A 15,387-nucleotide genomic window follows, 5' to 3' on the forward strand; every position below is an offset into this window, starting at 1 on the left:
ACCCGCCCTCACATAGACCCAACGTACAAAGTGCTACTTTTCTCCGGTAATCTTTCAAAAACGAACATGCCGATCACGCATTGCTTTTTTGGAACTTTTAGAAACAACTCTAGACATTACGACACATGAAGGAGGTTTTCTTCATACGTTTCCGGAAACCAAAAACTCGAGAGGAAAAAATGTGAAGACCGAATCAACTTGCGCAGATTTTAACACCAGCTCGGCGAATCCATTCACGTTTCATATGCAGTAAACATTATGTTGGGTTGGCATGGTCTTTCAGAGGACAAAGAGGTAAGCCATTTTTATATTTTTAACTTATGTTTTTTAGCGTAACGTTGTGCCATACTGCTTGTCTGACAATGAATGACCTGAAAAGAATTAACAATGGTATCTGACTGCCACTGTTACCGTTTCTGTTATATATTTAAAAAAACAACTTTAGTAAGGGGGAGGTGTAAATAAATTATAGGATTAAGATGTGTTATCAATGAAAAAATTAAAAGTGTTCGTTGGCTGTCACTGAGTAGCATTTGCGATCGCAACACAAAGCTAACTAAATTACCCCCAAGAAAGGTAAGAGACGTAGGACAACCTGAGGATATATAAGAAAGACAGGGCTGATGGTAAAGGATAGCTTGTTGAAACAGGAGAATGTCATTGTCAGTCGCGTCGATAAAAAAGCTAAAGCTATGCTTAGGTCGGCGCGCTTTTTTCGCCTTTTTCAGCCTTCGACACTAAAGCGATCTCTTCAACTGAACATTTTTATGTTCTTCCACATCTTTGCCAGTGAATTTGGCACCAGGCACATCATTTTAGGAGAGAATTGGTAGGTTTAACTCTGTAAACGTCTCCTTCGTACACGATTTCCATTCATTTCCTATTAGGGACAAACGGTGGCTTGTCCTTACTTAGCAACAGTAGCTAATGTCATGAATATTAATGAGCGGAAGTGATGTGTTGCTTGCGGTACGCCATTGAACGAGCAGGGACAAACAGCCTGGAGTCATTAGAAGTACGTGCGCTATTCTCGAACCTGAACGCACCCCAAGTCTTGGATGACAAATAAACAGCAGAGTAGACTCGCTACGGCTGGTAGTTTCTTCAATTTATTCAGAGTAAGTAGCGCACCGCTTTTGACCGTCAGTAACGGTAACGGCGTTATAACGGCAGAAAAATAATTAGTTTGATTACCCCGTTACTGGAAAAATAACGGCATTATTCCCAACACTGGTGATCAGGTATAGATTTTAAAGATAACTTGAACAATAAATGTTTATGATGTCTAAATTCCTGTGGTTTTGCCATTTTGCCTTTTTCTTTTCTCTCTTAATGTCATTGTATAATACTTTCCTGCTATTTATTTACTATGAGCCATGTTTGTCTTTGTTGTAAAGCACTTTGGGGACCTTTCTGGTTTTGTAAAGGGCTATATAAATAAATTTGATTGATTGATTGAAATATATTTCTATTACTCTTGGCAGAGGAAACAACCCCAGATTCAACCAGCCAATGCGCTTTGATGGACCTCCAAGATTTGATCATCGCTTTGAGGCTCCCCCTCAGTTCCAGCCACCTCAACATGGCTTCAACGGCTCTCCTCAGTTTAACCAACCTGGGTCGCGTTTTAACGGTCCTCCTAGGTTTGATCAACCCCCCCAGCGATTTGGCGAACCGCCACCTTTTAACCAACCTGGTTCACGCTTTGACGGGCCTCCCAGGTTTGACCAGCCTCACCAGCGCTTTGATGGCCCGTCCAAATTTGAACAACAAGCACCCAAACCCGGGCGTCAGTCTCGATTTGACCAGCCCCCTAAACAGACTGGTCCACAGCCTCCCACGGAAGGTTCCCCAGTGCCTCCGCCAAAACAACAGGGCCCTCAGCCTCAAGTCAAACAAGATCCCAAGCAACCTACCAGTGTGGATTCTTCATTAAAATCAGTTGAGTTGCCACAATCTGATCAAGTAAAGAGTCAAACTCCAACTAGTAAGACAATTTCTGAAAAAGAAAAACTCGCTGACTCGCTTAAAAATGCTCAATCCACAAACGATGATGATACAATGGATATCTGCAACTCGCCCCAATCTGCTGACAGTAAGCCTGCCCAGCCTGCAGCTACTCCTGTTGAATCCAATGAAAAAGACAAATCACAAAATTATCCCAAACCAAATGGGCCGTCAAAAAACAACAATAATCTTTCCTCGACACAACAGGAGGAGCACCCACCTACACAATTCCAGTCAAGACCAGAACCTGTGGGGCCTCCCTATGGTAGAGGACGAGGTCATCCCTTAGGCTTTATGCCAGGTAGAGGACGAGGACACGGGCAATTCGGACACGGAGAATTCAGTGGCCATAACACCGGTCCATCTGGGGGGGAGACAGAGGAAATGTCTAATGAATTTATGCCTCCTGAGGAAGAATTATATGAGCAACAAGATGAGGCATATTACTGGCAAGATCCATCATATGAGGAGTTTGGTGCTGAGGGTTATGAGGAGCCAAATGAAGAAATTTGGATGCCAGAAGACAATCACTACGAAGTAGGGGAAGAATATTATGAAGATTCGGTTGAAGAACCTCCTGTGGGTATGGGTGAGGAAATGATTAGAGGACATCCTATGTCCCGAGGAGGACCACCCATGGGAAGAGGTGGACCGCCAATGGGAAGAGGTGGACCGCCCATGGGACGAGGTGGTCCGCCCATGGGCCGAGGTGGACCACCCATGGGACGAGGTGGTCCGCCCATGGGACGAGGTGGTCCGCCCATGGGACGAGGTGGTCCGCCCATGGGACGAGGTGGACCGCCAATGGGACGAGGTGGTCCGCCCATGGGACGAGGGGGACCGCCCATGGGGAGAGGGGGACCGCCCATGGGGAGAGGGGGACCGCCCATGGGCAGAGGGGGACCACCCATGGGGAGAGGAGGACCGCCCATGGGGAGAGGAGGACCGCCCATGGGGAGAGGTGGACCGCCCATGGAAGGTGATGGGCCACTCATGGAAGGTGATGGGCCACTCATGGAAGGAGATGGGCCGCCCATGGAAGAAGATGGGCCACCAATGGAGGAAGATGGGCCACCGATGGGCAGAGGTGGACACCATTTGGGTAGAGGTGGACCCCATTTGGGCAGAGGTGGACCCCATTTAGGCAGAGGTGGACCCCATTTAGGCAGAGGTGGCCCGCATATGGGTAGACCAGAACCAGATATTGATTCAGAAAATCCAGATATTGATGCAGGAGGTCCCCCCATGGGTCCAGGAGGTCCCCCCATGGGTCGAGGATATCCGCCCGTCGGTCAAGGAGGTCCGCCCATGGGTCGAGGAGGTCCGCCCATGGGTCGAGGAGGTCCGCCCATGGGTCGAGGAGGTCCGCCCATGGATCGAGGAGGTCCGCCCATGGATCGAGGAGGTCCGCCCATGGATCGAGGAGGTCCACCCATGGGTCGAGGAGGTCCGCCCATGGGTCGAGGAGGTCCCCCCATGGGTCGAGGCGGCCCGCACATGGGGAGAGGGGGCCCGCACATGGGGAGAGGTGGCCCACCCATGGGTATAAGAGAACCCATGGATGGCCAATGGGAAGAAACAGGGCCACCTGAGTACTACGAAGAAGAGGAACCTTACTGGGGAGAGGACGGCCCTCCAATGAGAGGGATGAGACCCCCATTTCCATCCGGCCGTGGTCGTCCTCCACGTGGCCATCCTGGTTTTATGCGGGGTCGTGGAATCCCTCCGCACCTAAGGCATGGGCCAATGGAAGAAGAGGCATTTGCCTACGGTATGGACCATGGTAATATGGACATGGAGGAAGATGATAATTACATGTACCAGGGTGACGATCCTCATAACTTCATGCACCCGGGTGCAGGAAGGGGAAGGCGGCCACCCCCACCACCTCATGAAATAATGGATCTTGATGCCGATCAGTTTTACCACAAAGAGATGGAGCGTGAACATGACTGGGAGCCACCCTATGGCAGACGTCCTCCAATGCCACATGAGTTCATTGAAAGGGGTGACGAAATGAGAAGCGGGCCAATGGGTCGTGGAATGGCACGAGGTGCGATGCATCCAGGTATGCCTCATGAACAGGAGGAAGGGTACAGGTATCGTTTCGTTGAGGACTATGGCCACGGAGAAAATGCTTATGGACACAAGGAAGACGACTACGAGCGAAGGCCACCACATCCGAATGACCCTCGGCGCGAGGACAGATTCTTTGACCCTGAATGGGACAGAGGGCGATCTCCACCGGATAGGGAATATCCACCACCCCCAGAACATTACCGAGATGAGCGCTGGGCTGAGGAAAGAGAGCGAGGTCCTCCACATCCAATTGATGAGTATGACCGCAGAAGAGGCGAAATCAGAGAACGAGATTACGAGCCGCCGCCCCGACAGGAAGATCTGGCACGCCCTCCAAATTGGGATCACCCTTCGAGATTTGACTCGCCAACAGAGAGAATGTATCCCCCCTATCAGGACCGCAGAGACGAGCCTCCTTTGGATAGACCTCCACTCCAAAATGAACCTAGCAGTAACCAGTCAGAGAATTCAGCTGAACAACAGGGAGGGAATGTCCTCTCTCTTTCCCAGCGGCAACATGAAATCATTTTGAAGGCTGCCCAAGAATTAAAACGGATGAGGTAGGCACACTCGATGTAGCTCCAGTGCCGAATACTCTGGCAGTCATTTTTAACCTCTACTTTGTTTCTTTTCATAGAGAACAACAGGAGGTGAAGCCTGGATCTGCATCTCAGCATGCAGCAGGTGACACCTTACCCGAGCTTCCTGCTAGTCTTCTTGGTTTGGAGATACCGATAGAAGTCAGAAATGCTCTGAAGGTAGCGGTTGCATTTATTTACCGTGAATGTCTTGTGTCATGCGTTGAGCCTGTTTCTCATAAGATACTTAAATGTGTTGCAGGGTATGGCTGCATCTGCTCAGACACCTAAAACACCGTCTTGGGATACAAATCCTGCCGCGCCTGTTACTCCAGTGATTCCAAAGACTGTGGATTACGCCCACGGACATGGTATGCGTTAGCAAACCGGTGCGCTGTTAATTTGAAGCGTTATCCAGATCGTGACAATGACTCTCTTGCTTTAGAACCTGGTACTACTGTCGAGCGGATCGCTTATGGTGAGAGGATTGTGTTGAGACCTGATCCAGACAGAGGCTATGAAAAAGGTGGGTTTAACTTCCAAATGCAGTGGGGCAAATAAGTATTTAGTCAACCACTAATTGTGCAAGTTCTCCCACTTGAAAATAGTAGAGAGGCCTGTAATTGTCAACATGGGTAAACCTCAACAATGAGACAGAATGTTAAAAAAAACAGAAAATCACATTGTTTGATTTTTAAATAATTCATTTGCAAATCATGGTGGAAAATAAGTATTTGGTCAATACTAAAAGTTCATCTCAATACTTTGTTATGTACCCTTTGTTGGCAATACCGGAGGCCAAACGTTTACTGTAACTCTTCACAAGCTTTTCACAGACTGTTGCTGGTATTTTGGCCCATTCCTTCATGCAGATCTCCTCTAAAGCAGTGATGTTTTGGGGCTGTCATTGGGGAACACGGACTTTCAACTCCCTCCACAGATTTTCTATGGGGTTGAGATCTGAAGACTGGCTAGGCCACTCCAGGACCTTGAAATAATTCTTACGAAGCCACTCCTTTGTTGCCCTAACTGTGTGTTGGGGATCATTGTCATGCTGAAAGACCCAGCCACGTCTCATCTTCAATGCCCTTGGTGATGGAAGGAGATTTTCACTCAAAATCTCTCGATACATGGCCCCATTCATTCTTTCCTTTACACAGATCAGTCGTCCTGGTCCCTTTGCAGAGAAGCATGATGTTTCAGTCCCCAGGTTTCACAGTGGGTATGATGTTCTTCGGATGCAATTCAGTCTTCTTTCTCCTCCAAACACAAGAACCTGTGTTTCTACCAAAAAGTTCTATTTTGGTTTCATCTGACCATAACACATTCTCCCATTCCTCTTCTGGATCATCCAAATGCTCTCTAGCGAACCGTAGACGGGCCTGGACGTGTACTGGCTTCAGCAAGGGGACACGTCTGGCAGTGCAGGATTTGAGTCCCTGGGGGCGCATTGTGTTACTGATAGTAGCCTTTGTTACTGTGGTCCCAGCTCTCTGTAAGGCATTCACTAGGTCCTCACGTGTGGTTCTGGGATTTTTGCTCACCGTTCTTGTTATCATTTTGACGCCACGGGGTGAGATCTTGCATGGAGCCCCAGATCGAGGGAGATAATCAGTGGTCTTGTATGCCATTTTCTAATAATTGCTCCCACAGTTGATTTCTTTACACCAAGCAGAGTGATACAGAAAACGTTTGGCCTCCGTTATTGCCAACAAAAGGTAAAGGCAAAGTATTGAGATGAACTTTTGGTATTGACCAAATACTTATTTACCACCATGATTTGCAATTATATTCTTTAAAAATCAAACAATGTGATTTTCTGTTTTTTTTTTTTTCCACATTCGGTCTCTCACAGTTGAGGTTTACCCATGTTGACAATTACAGGCCTCTCTAATCTTTTCAAGTAGGAGAACTTGCACAATTGGTGGTTGACTAAATACTTATTTGCCCCACTGTAAATCCGATTCTTGGTGGGTTGATTTAGTATTGACTGAAAGTTGTTCTGCTTCTAGAACCTCTCCGAGAGCCCTACAGCAGGGATCCCTTTTACGATAGACGGCCAGACCCTTATATGGACCGTCGGGAGTACAGTCGAGAAAGAGAATTCTACCGGGAAAAACCTCCACAAGATTTCGAGCGGGACCGATACGGAAGGGAACGATACGCTCCAAGAGAACGCGACGATAGGTAGCGTCTCAACTCCAATTATCCAAGCGTCTTCTAAATTTTAAGCTTATACAGCTGTGTAATATCCTTTTGTTTGTCTTAAATCCAAGCTCGCTAATGATGGTTGAAGAAAGGTACTACACCTTGGTTATGTTTTTAGAAGAAAAATGACTGCGTGAAACATATTCGCGCTTTCTTTCCATGTAGGCACGCACTTCGTCCAGGTTTCCGGGAAAGAGAACGCGAATTCCGAGAGAGGGATCGCAGCAACAGCCGCGAACGAGAGGATCCTTTCGGTAGGCCGGGATACGACAGGCCTCACTATGAGCGCCCTGGAATGGAACGTGGCGGGCCCGATCGCTATGGCCCTACCGTGCCACCGTTTGGTAAATTGCTAACCGTGACTCATATTTCGTACAACTGTAAAACAGTTATACACCTCACGATTTATTGTCGTGTAGACCGAAGAGGTTACCCAGAAGACCGAGGAGGACCGCCCACCGGACCCCCACTCGCAACGCCCCCGCAGCCGCTCCCGCAGCCACTCCCACCTGTCGAGAAGAAGCCCGAGATCAAGAATGTGGACGATATCCTCAAACCGCCGGGACGGATGTCACGGCCCGAGAGGGTATTTATTGTCATTTCTGTCTGGATCGCTTTGTTCTTAGAACTCATTTAAAGACCTTTTTCTCGACAGATCGTCGTCATCATGAGAGGGCTACCTGGGAGTGGAAAGAGCCACGTTGCAAAGCTCATACGAGTAGGTAGAATTACACGTTTGGGTTTGGGTTTTGGCTAAGGAGCAATTAAACTTGGATTGTTTGATTGTAATCTTCAGGATAAAGAGGTTGATTGCGGCGGCGCCCCACCAAGAGTTCTGGTTTTAGACGACTATTTCATGACTGAGGTTGAAAAGGTGGAGAAAGACCCTGACACGGGAAGGAGGGTCAAAAGGAAGGTGAGAACTCGGGATCAGTTTTGTGAAACGTGCTTACATAATACAAGACTCAAATGATAACATATTGACCTTTAGAGGTGTGTAGTAACGTGTGACATTTACTGCGGTACTTCTTAGTCGTTTTACCACACCATACATTTTACTTATACTTTATGTGTGAAGAAAAAAAATTCTACTCTTACTCTGCTTCGTTGGGCTACAGTAGTTACTACTCTAGTTTGGCCTACATAAGGCTGTAAGTTGTTTCCGCTAACATATGTTTGTGTATACATTTGTAATTAAATTTAGAGCTTACTGTTTGTGCAGTTACGTGTGAGCGATTTGCAATGAGATTTGGAAATACGTTAGCATTCGTAGCATTTAAGATAGCGGACTGTTTTTAGGAAAATTAGGCTAATTTAATTTACTAACTTTACATATTGATCAGCTAGATGGACGTTTGAACAATTGTTTTGTGTCAAGTGTTGTTAAAATGTGTGTCGTTTTGAGCATAAGTGTACATGTGTGTTAGTTTTACAAATTGTCAAAACTAGTGATGGAAGTGAAAAGCTTCTAAAAGCACAATTGCCTTGTTTGCTGTCTGTAAAGCTGAACAACTTCCCATTTAGTGAGGACACAACAGTGATCCCCAACCTTTTTTGTACTACGGTCGGGTGTAATGTGGCCCTGTTTTTTTCACGAACCGGCAATGTGTGGCAGTAAACGACAGTAAATATAAAATAACACATCGAGGCTAAAAACGAATTATGAGTGCAGGGAAAATGTCACTAGTCCTCACACACTGAATCAACCTTTTTTTAACAGCAGCCTCTCCTTGTGACCTCGTAGTTGCTTCCTCATGCTGTGACATAATTATTCAACGCAAGTGTTTACTGCAAGATTTCAGGTTTTTTTACCAAAGCATTTTTTAAATAAATGCACCCCTCACACAGACACACACATATTTAAACTATATTGCTCTTGTGCCAGTGAAACATTTAAGATTTTATGATGGCAGTAATGACACACAATTAAGCAAGCACATACAAAAAAATGGCTGTGGCCATTAAACGGTCATTGTTGGATTATAATTTATGCAGAATGCTTTAACATCATAAAAGATGTCAAAGAAATCACACACACACAGATAAAAAAAAAAATGCGACACACTAATTGCTAGATGCTGTCCGTGCACAATCCACTCATTAAGTTCAGCCGTTTCGACAAGGTTAGAGCCGCTAGCCGACTCATCACGTTCATTTGTAGCCGCTGTTAGCAGCTAGCGTTAGCCTGTGGCCTTGCTACCAGTAGAAAGCACTGAAAACACACGCACCTGAAATCGTGAGAACCAGTGAGGAAAGCAGGTGAAAGCCCGTCTGGAGGTCGCCAAGAGTCTACTGAATGTCGGGTAAAAGTTTGGCGAAGCTCCCTTAAGCCATACTCTATCACATTTGCTTGTAGCGTTAGCCGCCAGCGTTAGCCTACCAGGCTTCTGTTTGTTTGACTTCCTGAGTCATAACCACGTGACTTTATACGTAAGCACACTGACTGCTTTCTTAAAAGGGAATGAACAGAGCCGAACAACACAAAGTCAATGCTGGATGAAAAGACGTGTATGTTTTCTTGTTTTATTAAATTACCAAATTTACCGACATGGTCAAAATTACGTCGGTCATTGTGAAAACAAAATTTTCGGTGTACCGCCCGGCTCTATACCCTCTTCTGTTGGCCTTAGGTACTTGAATACGAGTTCGAGCCGGAACTGGAAGGCACATATCGCAACAGCATGCTGAAGACCTTCAAGAAAACTCTGGACGATGGCTTTTTCCCTTTCATTATATTGGACACTATCAACGACAGAGTCAGCCATTTTGAGCAGTTCTGGAGCGCTGCTAAAACGAAAGGTTTTGAGGTACGGCAATTCATCAAAGAGACTAAAAAAAGTCATTTTCCAATCCTAATATTGACAATGCTTCTGTTCTACCAAGGTCTATATTGCTGAAATTACTGCTGACACCCACACTTGCGCAAAGAGAAACAGCCACGCGCGCACACTTAAGGATATAATGAAGGTCTGAAATGCAGAAATATTTTCAAAAGTACTGCTTTCGAGGACAAGTCTTGACGAATTGTCCCAAAAATGCAGATGTCCAACAATTGGGAGTCCACGCCTCGTCACATGGTCCGCTTAGACGTGCGAGCCCTGCTGCAGGACGCCGCGATCGAAGAGGTGAGTTGTGTATGTTGTGCCATATATTATTGGACGCTTGACTGAAACGCCTCTGTTACTAGGTGGAAATGGAAGACTTCAATCCAGAGGAGGAGCCTAAAGAAGCTAAAAGAGAGGAGGAAGAAGAGGGTGATCTGGTAGGACATGACACACATTTACGTTCTTGTAGTTAAAACATAATTGATAAGTTGTTGGCAGCGCTCTGTTAATGAAAAACTACTAAAGTGGTTACTGAAATTACCGTAATTTTCAGACTAAAAGCTAGTATACGCCACACTGGACTACTAAGACTCAGGTGTCCACTTTGTGTTATGAGCATGCAGACATGCAGCTCACTAGCTTGTAAAAATCCATGTAAAATTCGCACTGGACAACAAGTCGAAGCGTTCAAAGTGGGAAAAAAAGTGGGCTTATAGTCTGAGAATTACAGTATTTGTGGTAAAAACAAAAATGAACACTGAAAACATGGAGGCTCGATTATGTTAAGACCTTCATTAGTTGTTTTTAATGTTTCTGTTGAACCGCAATTTGAAAGCAATGTCTTTTATTTAACAATTTTCCTTGATTAATACTGTTAGTTTTGAGTCATTTCAATCACCATTGGTTGATTTTTCTTTCATTGACAGAGGGGTCCCAAAATATGTCTTTGTTTAAAGTAGGTCTGTTTGACATTCATTTGATGTTCTTTTATTGGCTTGTATACTTGTTTGCAGGTGACATTTTTTTACAGTAATCAAGCTAGAAAAAGCAATTTAAGCTTTTTTTCAGCACTGATCACTCGAAACTGATTTGCAACACAACTATTAGACCAGGGGTCACCAATGTAGTGCTCTGTTCTAAAAAAAACTAGCTTACCAGAGATGGGATGTGATTTTCTGGGAATGTAGCAGTTGTAGTCATTAAATTAAGCAGTTTTAGTCATTTCAAAACATTGTTGTTTTGGTCAAAGATGACGATAATGAAAATATTCCAGAAGGGGGGGGGCACGAAGAGGCACGACGACCAAGATGCATGATGCTGCGTTTAACAGACTAGTAAAATACGAAATGTTTAGTGTAATTTCCCCACTATAAGGCCCACCCGTGTATAACGCGCACCCCAAATTTACTTGTAAAATCTAGGAAAAATTATGGTACCGTGTATAACGCGCACCCTAATTTTAGCACCAATAAATACAAGAATACTAGAAAACAGAGCTCATGTACAGATACATAAATGTCATTATACTGACTGGTGAAACACAGCACAAGCATAGTACTTTGGTAGTTCAAAACATTACCGTAAACTGACAATATGTACGGTAATAATATGATCTGATAACTTCTTGAACTTACCAGAATCCAGGAGAAAACAAAACAGATGTGACTTTTCTTTTAAAGGCTGCTGTATAACTTGTTCGTGCGTTATTTTCGGGAAATTACGGTAATTATGACTAGTCGCGCACATCCCTGCCTCAAACCAGGCTGCGCTCCAAGCTTGCTTGTTTTGAAACACATGGTGTTTTCTGAGCTTTGCAAGAGAGATGCAATGTTACGTTAGACAGTAAAGGTTTGTGCTGAGTGATCATGACACACAAAATAAAACTCTTTCTGTTAGCATAGCATTGGCATTAGCTTGATTTTTCCGACTTGTTGGAAACTTTTTTTTGGGGGGAGGGGTTGGGGGGGACTAAAACCTTTGAATTTTTAAAGACGAAAACTTTTTATGTGACTAAAATATGATTAAGACAAATAGATATTTTTGTCCAAAAGATTTAAGGCAAAAAGAAAAATGAAATGTGACAATAAATCAATATGGTGAGATATCGCGATACTTGGGATGTTTCTGCCAAGAATATAAATATCATTTTAAAAAGGTGCTACCAAAATTACCACAAGAATTCTGATCCAGTCCTCCCAGTTTAAATGAATGGAATCTTTCGTTGTCAGTGACAAGCAGTGAGTACCTCGGAGGTAACTTTAATATTAAAAAAAAGGTTGGTGACCCCTGATTTGACTATATACCAGTGTATTTTTTTTTGTTGCATTTAATCTACTTGTTTGTTGTAGTTTTTCAGGTGCAAAGTATTTCATGTTTAAGTAACAAGTTCTGTATGAAAACTTTCTGTAGTACCACTGAGTATAACAGACATTATTAGGCATGTGCCGGTATGAGACAGTATGATGGTACCTTAAGCAAAAATATTATGGTTGTTTCACGGTATCACGGTATTGAAATTACTGCTCGAAAATGTGTTACTGTGAGGTATCCTGGTTTAAAAAAAACAAACTTTTTCGATTGAACAGAATTTTTATTTTTCAAAACATATTAGCAAGTTGGAACATAATTATAATGACAAGTTAAAATGAATTTTAAAAATAGCAAATATTCTAAATTACATTATTATCATCAGAACAAAAATAATTTCATTACTTTCTATAAAAAGCACATGCATATGACTCGTATCATGTTCACATTATATACACACTCTTTTTCTCAAGACAGACAGTTGCCAGAGAGAAAAAAAAACACGTTTTACCACCGCTAAACACACTAAACACACTTGAGTTAACTCTCGTAGCTGGTGGTAAACGTTCATAACAGTGTTTACCAACCTTTAATTTTGTATAACTGTGAAATCATATTGGAGGTATTGCCTCCTCAGCAGCCACCCTCTGCAAACATGTTTTACATGTCAATTGGCCCTTCTCCTCTAAGCCACGGCCGTCTGTAACTTTTCTGTAGCCAAAGTATTCCCATACCAGCGATTACGTTGTCTTCGATGGGGGGGAAAAGTTCAGGAGTATCACCTCCAGCCATCGTGTAGCACAGCTGACTCGCTGACACTGAGCAACAACCAGTGGAAGAGAGTTGAGCCTTGCAGCTGCAAGCGAGGGATTTCTCCCTGCATTTATGCCGCATAACAAATAGCTAATACCTTAGGGACGGTATGGCGGAAAATTATTGCGGTTTTGAAACTGTGAGGTTTTCATACCTCGGTATACCTTGAAACTGGGTATCGGCACATGCCTATATGTGATAGTGACGTAAATGTCAGATTCTCATAAAAGCACACACATGGTTTCTTGTTCGTATATTTTGCGTAAAAAATGTGGTGAACACAGGAACAGGAGGTGGTGAATTTCTTATCAGCATTAGACTGGAAATATTTATGCATACTTATTTTTTCAAAGAAGTATTTTTTTAGTGTTGAATGACTTGTCATTCATCTCGAAAGTCAATGCCTTCAAAGTTGTGTCCAGCCTTTTTTAGTGACAATGTCAGGTATTCATTCAAATCTGAACGGAATGTGGACTGTTCATGGAAAGCTCAAAAGATAAATGGAATATTTTTGCCAATTTCTTAACTGTCAAATACTGTAAATGTTTTCTTAGAATGAGTAATGCGTTGTGTTTGTTTTGGATGTCATTAGCATTTTCGCTTTTATTTTATTATAATCAGAAATTTCATTAATTAAGAAAAAAATAACTGTTGTATCTGACCACATTTTGCTATACATCTACATTACTGTAGACTTATAACAGTTTCAAACTGTTTCTAATTATATTTAGCAACTGACTATGACAAAGAATATTTAAAGGTTTTCATTTTAGAACAAATTTTATTCATGTCATAGATTTTGCATTTAAATAGGAAGACATATATAACAGAAATGCAAAGTAGTAAAATGCACGTCTTGTCTCCGAAACGGAAATGTTTTTTTTTTGCTCTACTTTTCCCTGGTGGAATAATGAAGTGGTCCTATTTATTTGGGGTGTGCCATCTTAGGCACCCCACGATTCGATTCGATTACGATTCAGGGTGCCACGATTCGATTATTGAACTATGATCATGCTACTGACGATTATCACGATTATCAATGCATCATACGTTACTAATTAATAAAGTAGCCAAACACATTTATGTCCATTATTTATTTAAAATATCCTATTGATTCAACAAGAACGATGGAAACATGCCCATACAACAAAAAGCTGCCCTTAAGCTGTTTTTTTTTTTTTTTTTTTTTTTTTTTTTAACATGAAAGTGCAAAGACATTAACCATTTTAAAGGCAGGACTTATTACTCAACATGCCAATACAACACACAGCTGACCTTCAGATGCTCTTTTTCACAAGAAGATGCAAAACATTAGCTGATTCAAAGGCAGTACTTATTTCTCTTAACATTACAATAAAATTTACACTGGTGCAATGAATTCCACATTTTCTGGAAACAAACAAAGTGTCTTTAGAAATAAGACTTCTTTTAACCAATATACTTTGTTTTCACAGATTTCTGTACTACTTTGCATGTTTGTAGTGTTACCTCTGTACTTGATCCTGATTTTAAAAGTTCTTCATCTGGAGTAACTTTTGTACACCACCAAACAACGCTCAAATTGACATGGAAATACATGTTAGCGAAGTCATTAACTAGCATAGTGCTCGGCGCTAACTAGTAACATCTCTAAAACAACAACATTAAAGCTAAACAGTACAAGAGAGTTTGTGTACTCACCTCTGATAGACGGACACGGGACTTAGCAAAACACTAGGGACTTTTTCCAATTAACACGACTTGAACCTACTGCTGGACAACTGAAAGACAAGGAGCTGAGAACTATCTCTCTTCCCCTCTCGGTCTAAAAAATAACTTGCGCACAGAAGACGACCCAAAGCACGACCGCTGGGTCCCTGCCTGTCTCATACACCAATTTATTTTTGAGACTTTTGAACAGGAATAAATCTCTCGCTCAGTAACTTCAGCAACATCCATCATATCGTTGTGCGTGCGTCCGTTAAAGGTTTAAGCTGCTGCTTGCGGCTGTCATAAAGTTATTAGGGAATATCATCGTTTTTTAACATTTATGAATCGTAATCGAATCGTCATGTGTCGAATCTCGATACATATAATAATCGATTTTTTGGCACACTGCTATTTATATGAGCCTTTCTTTGCATCTTAAAAGCTTCATTTGTATTACATTTGTATTGTTTCGTACTCAACAAAAGCATACTCTTGTCAACTCTGAATGCAAATATTTTGTGTCAATAACATGTCATTTAAAGTTCATATTGTATAACCCTTCAATAATCATATTCATTTAAAGCATCTTATTTTGGTTCCCAATATGAAATTTGCAGGTTTATTGTTGTAGTTACAAAAACATTTGTTGGGTGAGGGTGGGGGTCACATTGTTTTGATTTCTTAACAAAAAAAATCTCTGAAAACTTCACGAGTGAACTGAACTGTGCTAGGGTATCAATTTTGTTGATTTAGCGTAAATCCCTAATAGAAACATTTTTTAACCAGCCCTCTATGGGGTTCTAATCAGTGTAAACTTTGATAGAAACCAAAGCAGTTGACGTACATGTTTACAACAGCTGCTTCATTTAAATAATAAATCC

The 15,387-nt window shown here is 42.7% G+C and overlaps 1 protein-coding gene across 3 annotated transcripts in view; it reads left to right on the forward strand.

The window, feature by feature from the left end:
• ylpm1 (YLP motif containing 1) overlaps positions 1 to 15,387 on the forward strand; it is a 33,286-nt gene that overhangs the window by 10,183 nt on the left and 7,716 nt on the right. For 2 of the 3 annotated variants that reach the window (XM_057823497.1, XM_057823500.1), the window contains exons 5-18: positions 1,485 to 4,646; positions 4,724 to 4,844; positions 4,927 to 5,035; positions 5,110 to 5,190; positions 6,677 to 6,851; positions 6,941 to 6,964; positions 7,038 to 7,216; positions 7,292 to 7,458; positions 7,528 to 7,590; positions 7,669 to 7,788; positions 9,503 to 9,679; positions 9,756 to 9,839; positions 9,914 to 9,997; positions 10,060 to 10,134. In XM_057823497.1, the coding sequence (XP_057679480.1) occupies positions 1,485 to 4,646; positions 4,724 to 4,844; positions 4,927 to 5,035; positions 5,110 to 5,190; positions 6,677 to 6,851; positions 6,941 to 6,964; positions 7,038 to 7,216; positions 7,292 to 7,458; positions 7,528 to 7,590; positions 7,669 to 7,788; positions 9,503 to 9,679; positions 9,756 to 9,839; positions 9,914 to 9,997; positions 10,060 to 10,134 (4,621 nt within the window). The remainder of the gene's footprint in view (positions 1 to 1,484; positions 4,647 to 4,723; positions 4,845 to 4,926; positions 5,036 to 5,109; positions 5,191 to 6,676; positions 6,852 to 6,940; positions 6,965 to 7,037; positions 7,217 to 7,291; positions 7,459 to 7,527; positions 7,591 to 7,668; positions 7,789 to 9,502; positions 9,680 to 9,755; positions 9,840 to 9,913; positions 9,998 to 10,059; positions 10,135 to 15,387) is intronic. The other variant, XM_057823499.1, reaches the window with a different exon arrangement.

Source organism: Corythoichthys intestinalis, chromosome 19 (assembly GCF_030265065.1).
Source record: "Corythoichthys intestinalis isolate RoL2023-P3 chromosome 19, ASM3026506v1, whole genome shotgun sequence".
Classification (NCBI taxonomy): domain Eukaryota; kingdom Metazoa; phylum Chordata; class Actinopteri; order Syngnathiformes; family Syngnathidae; genus Corythoichthys; species Corythoichthys intestinalis.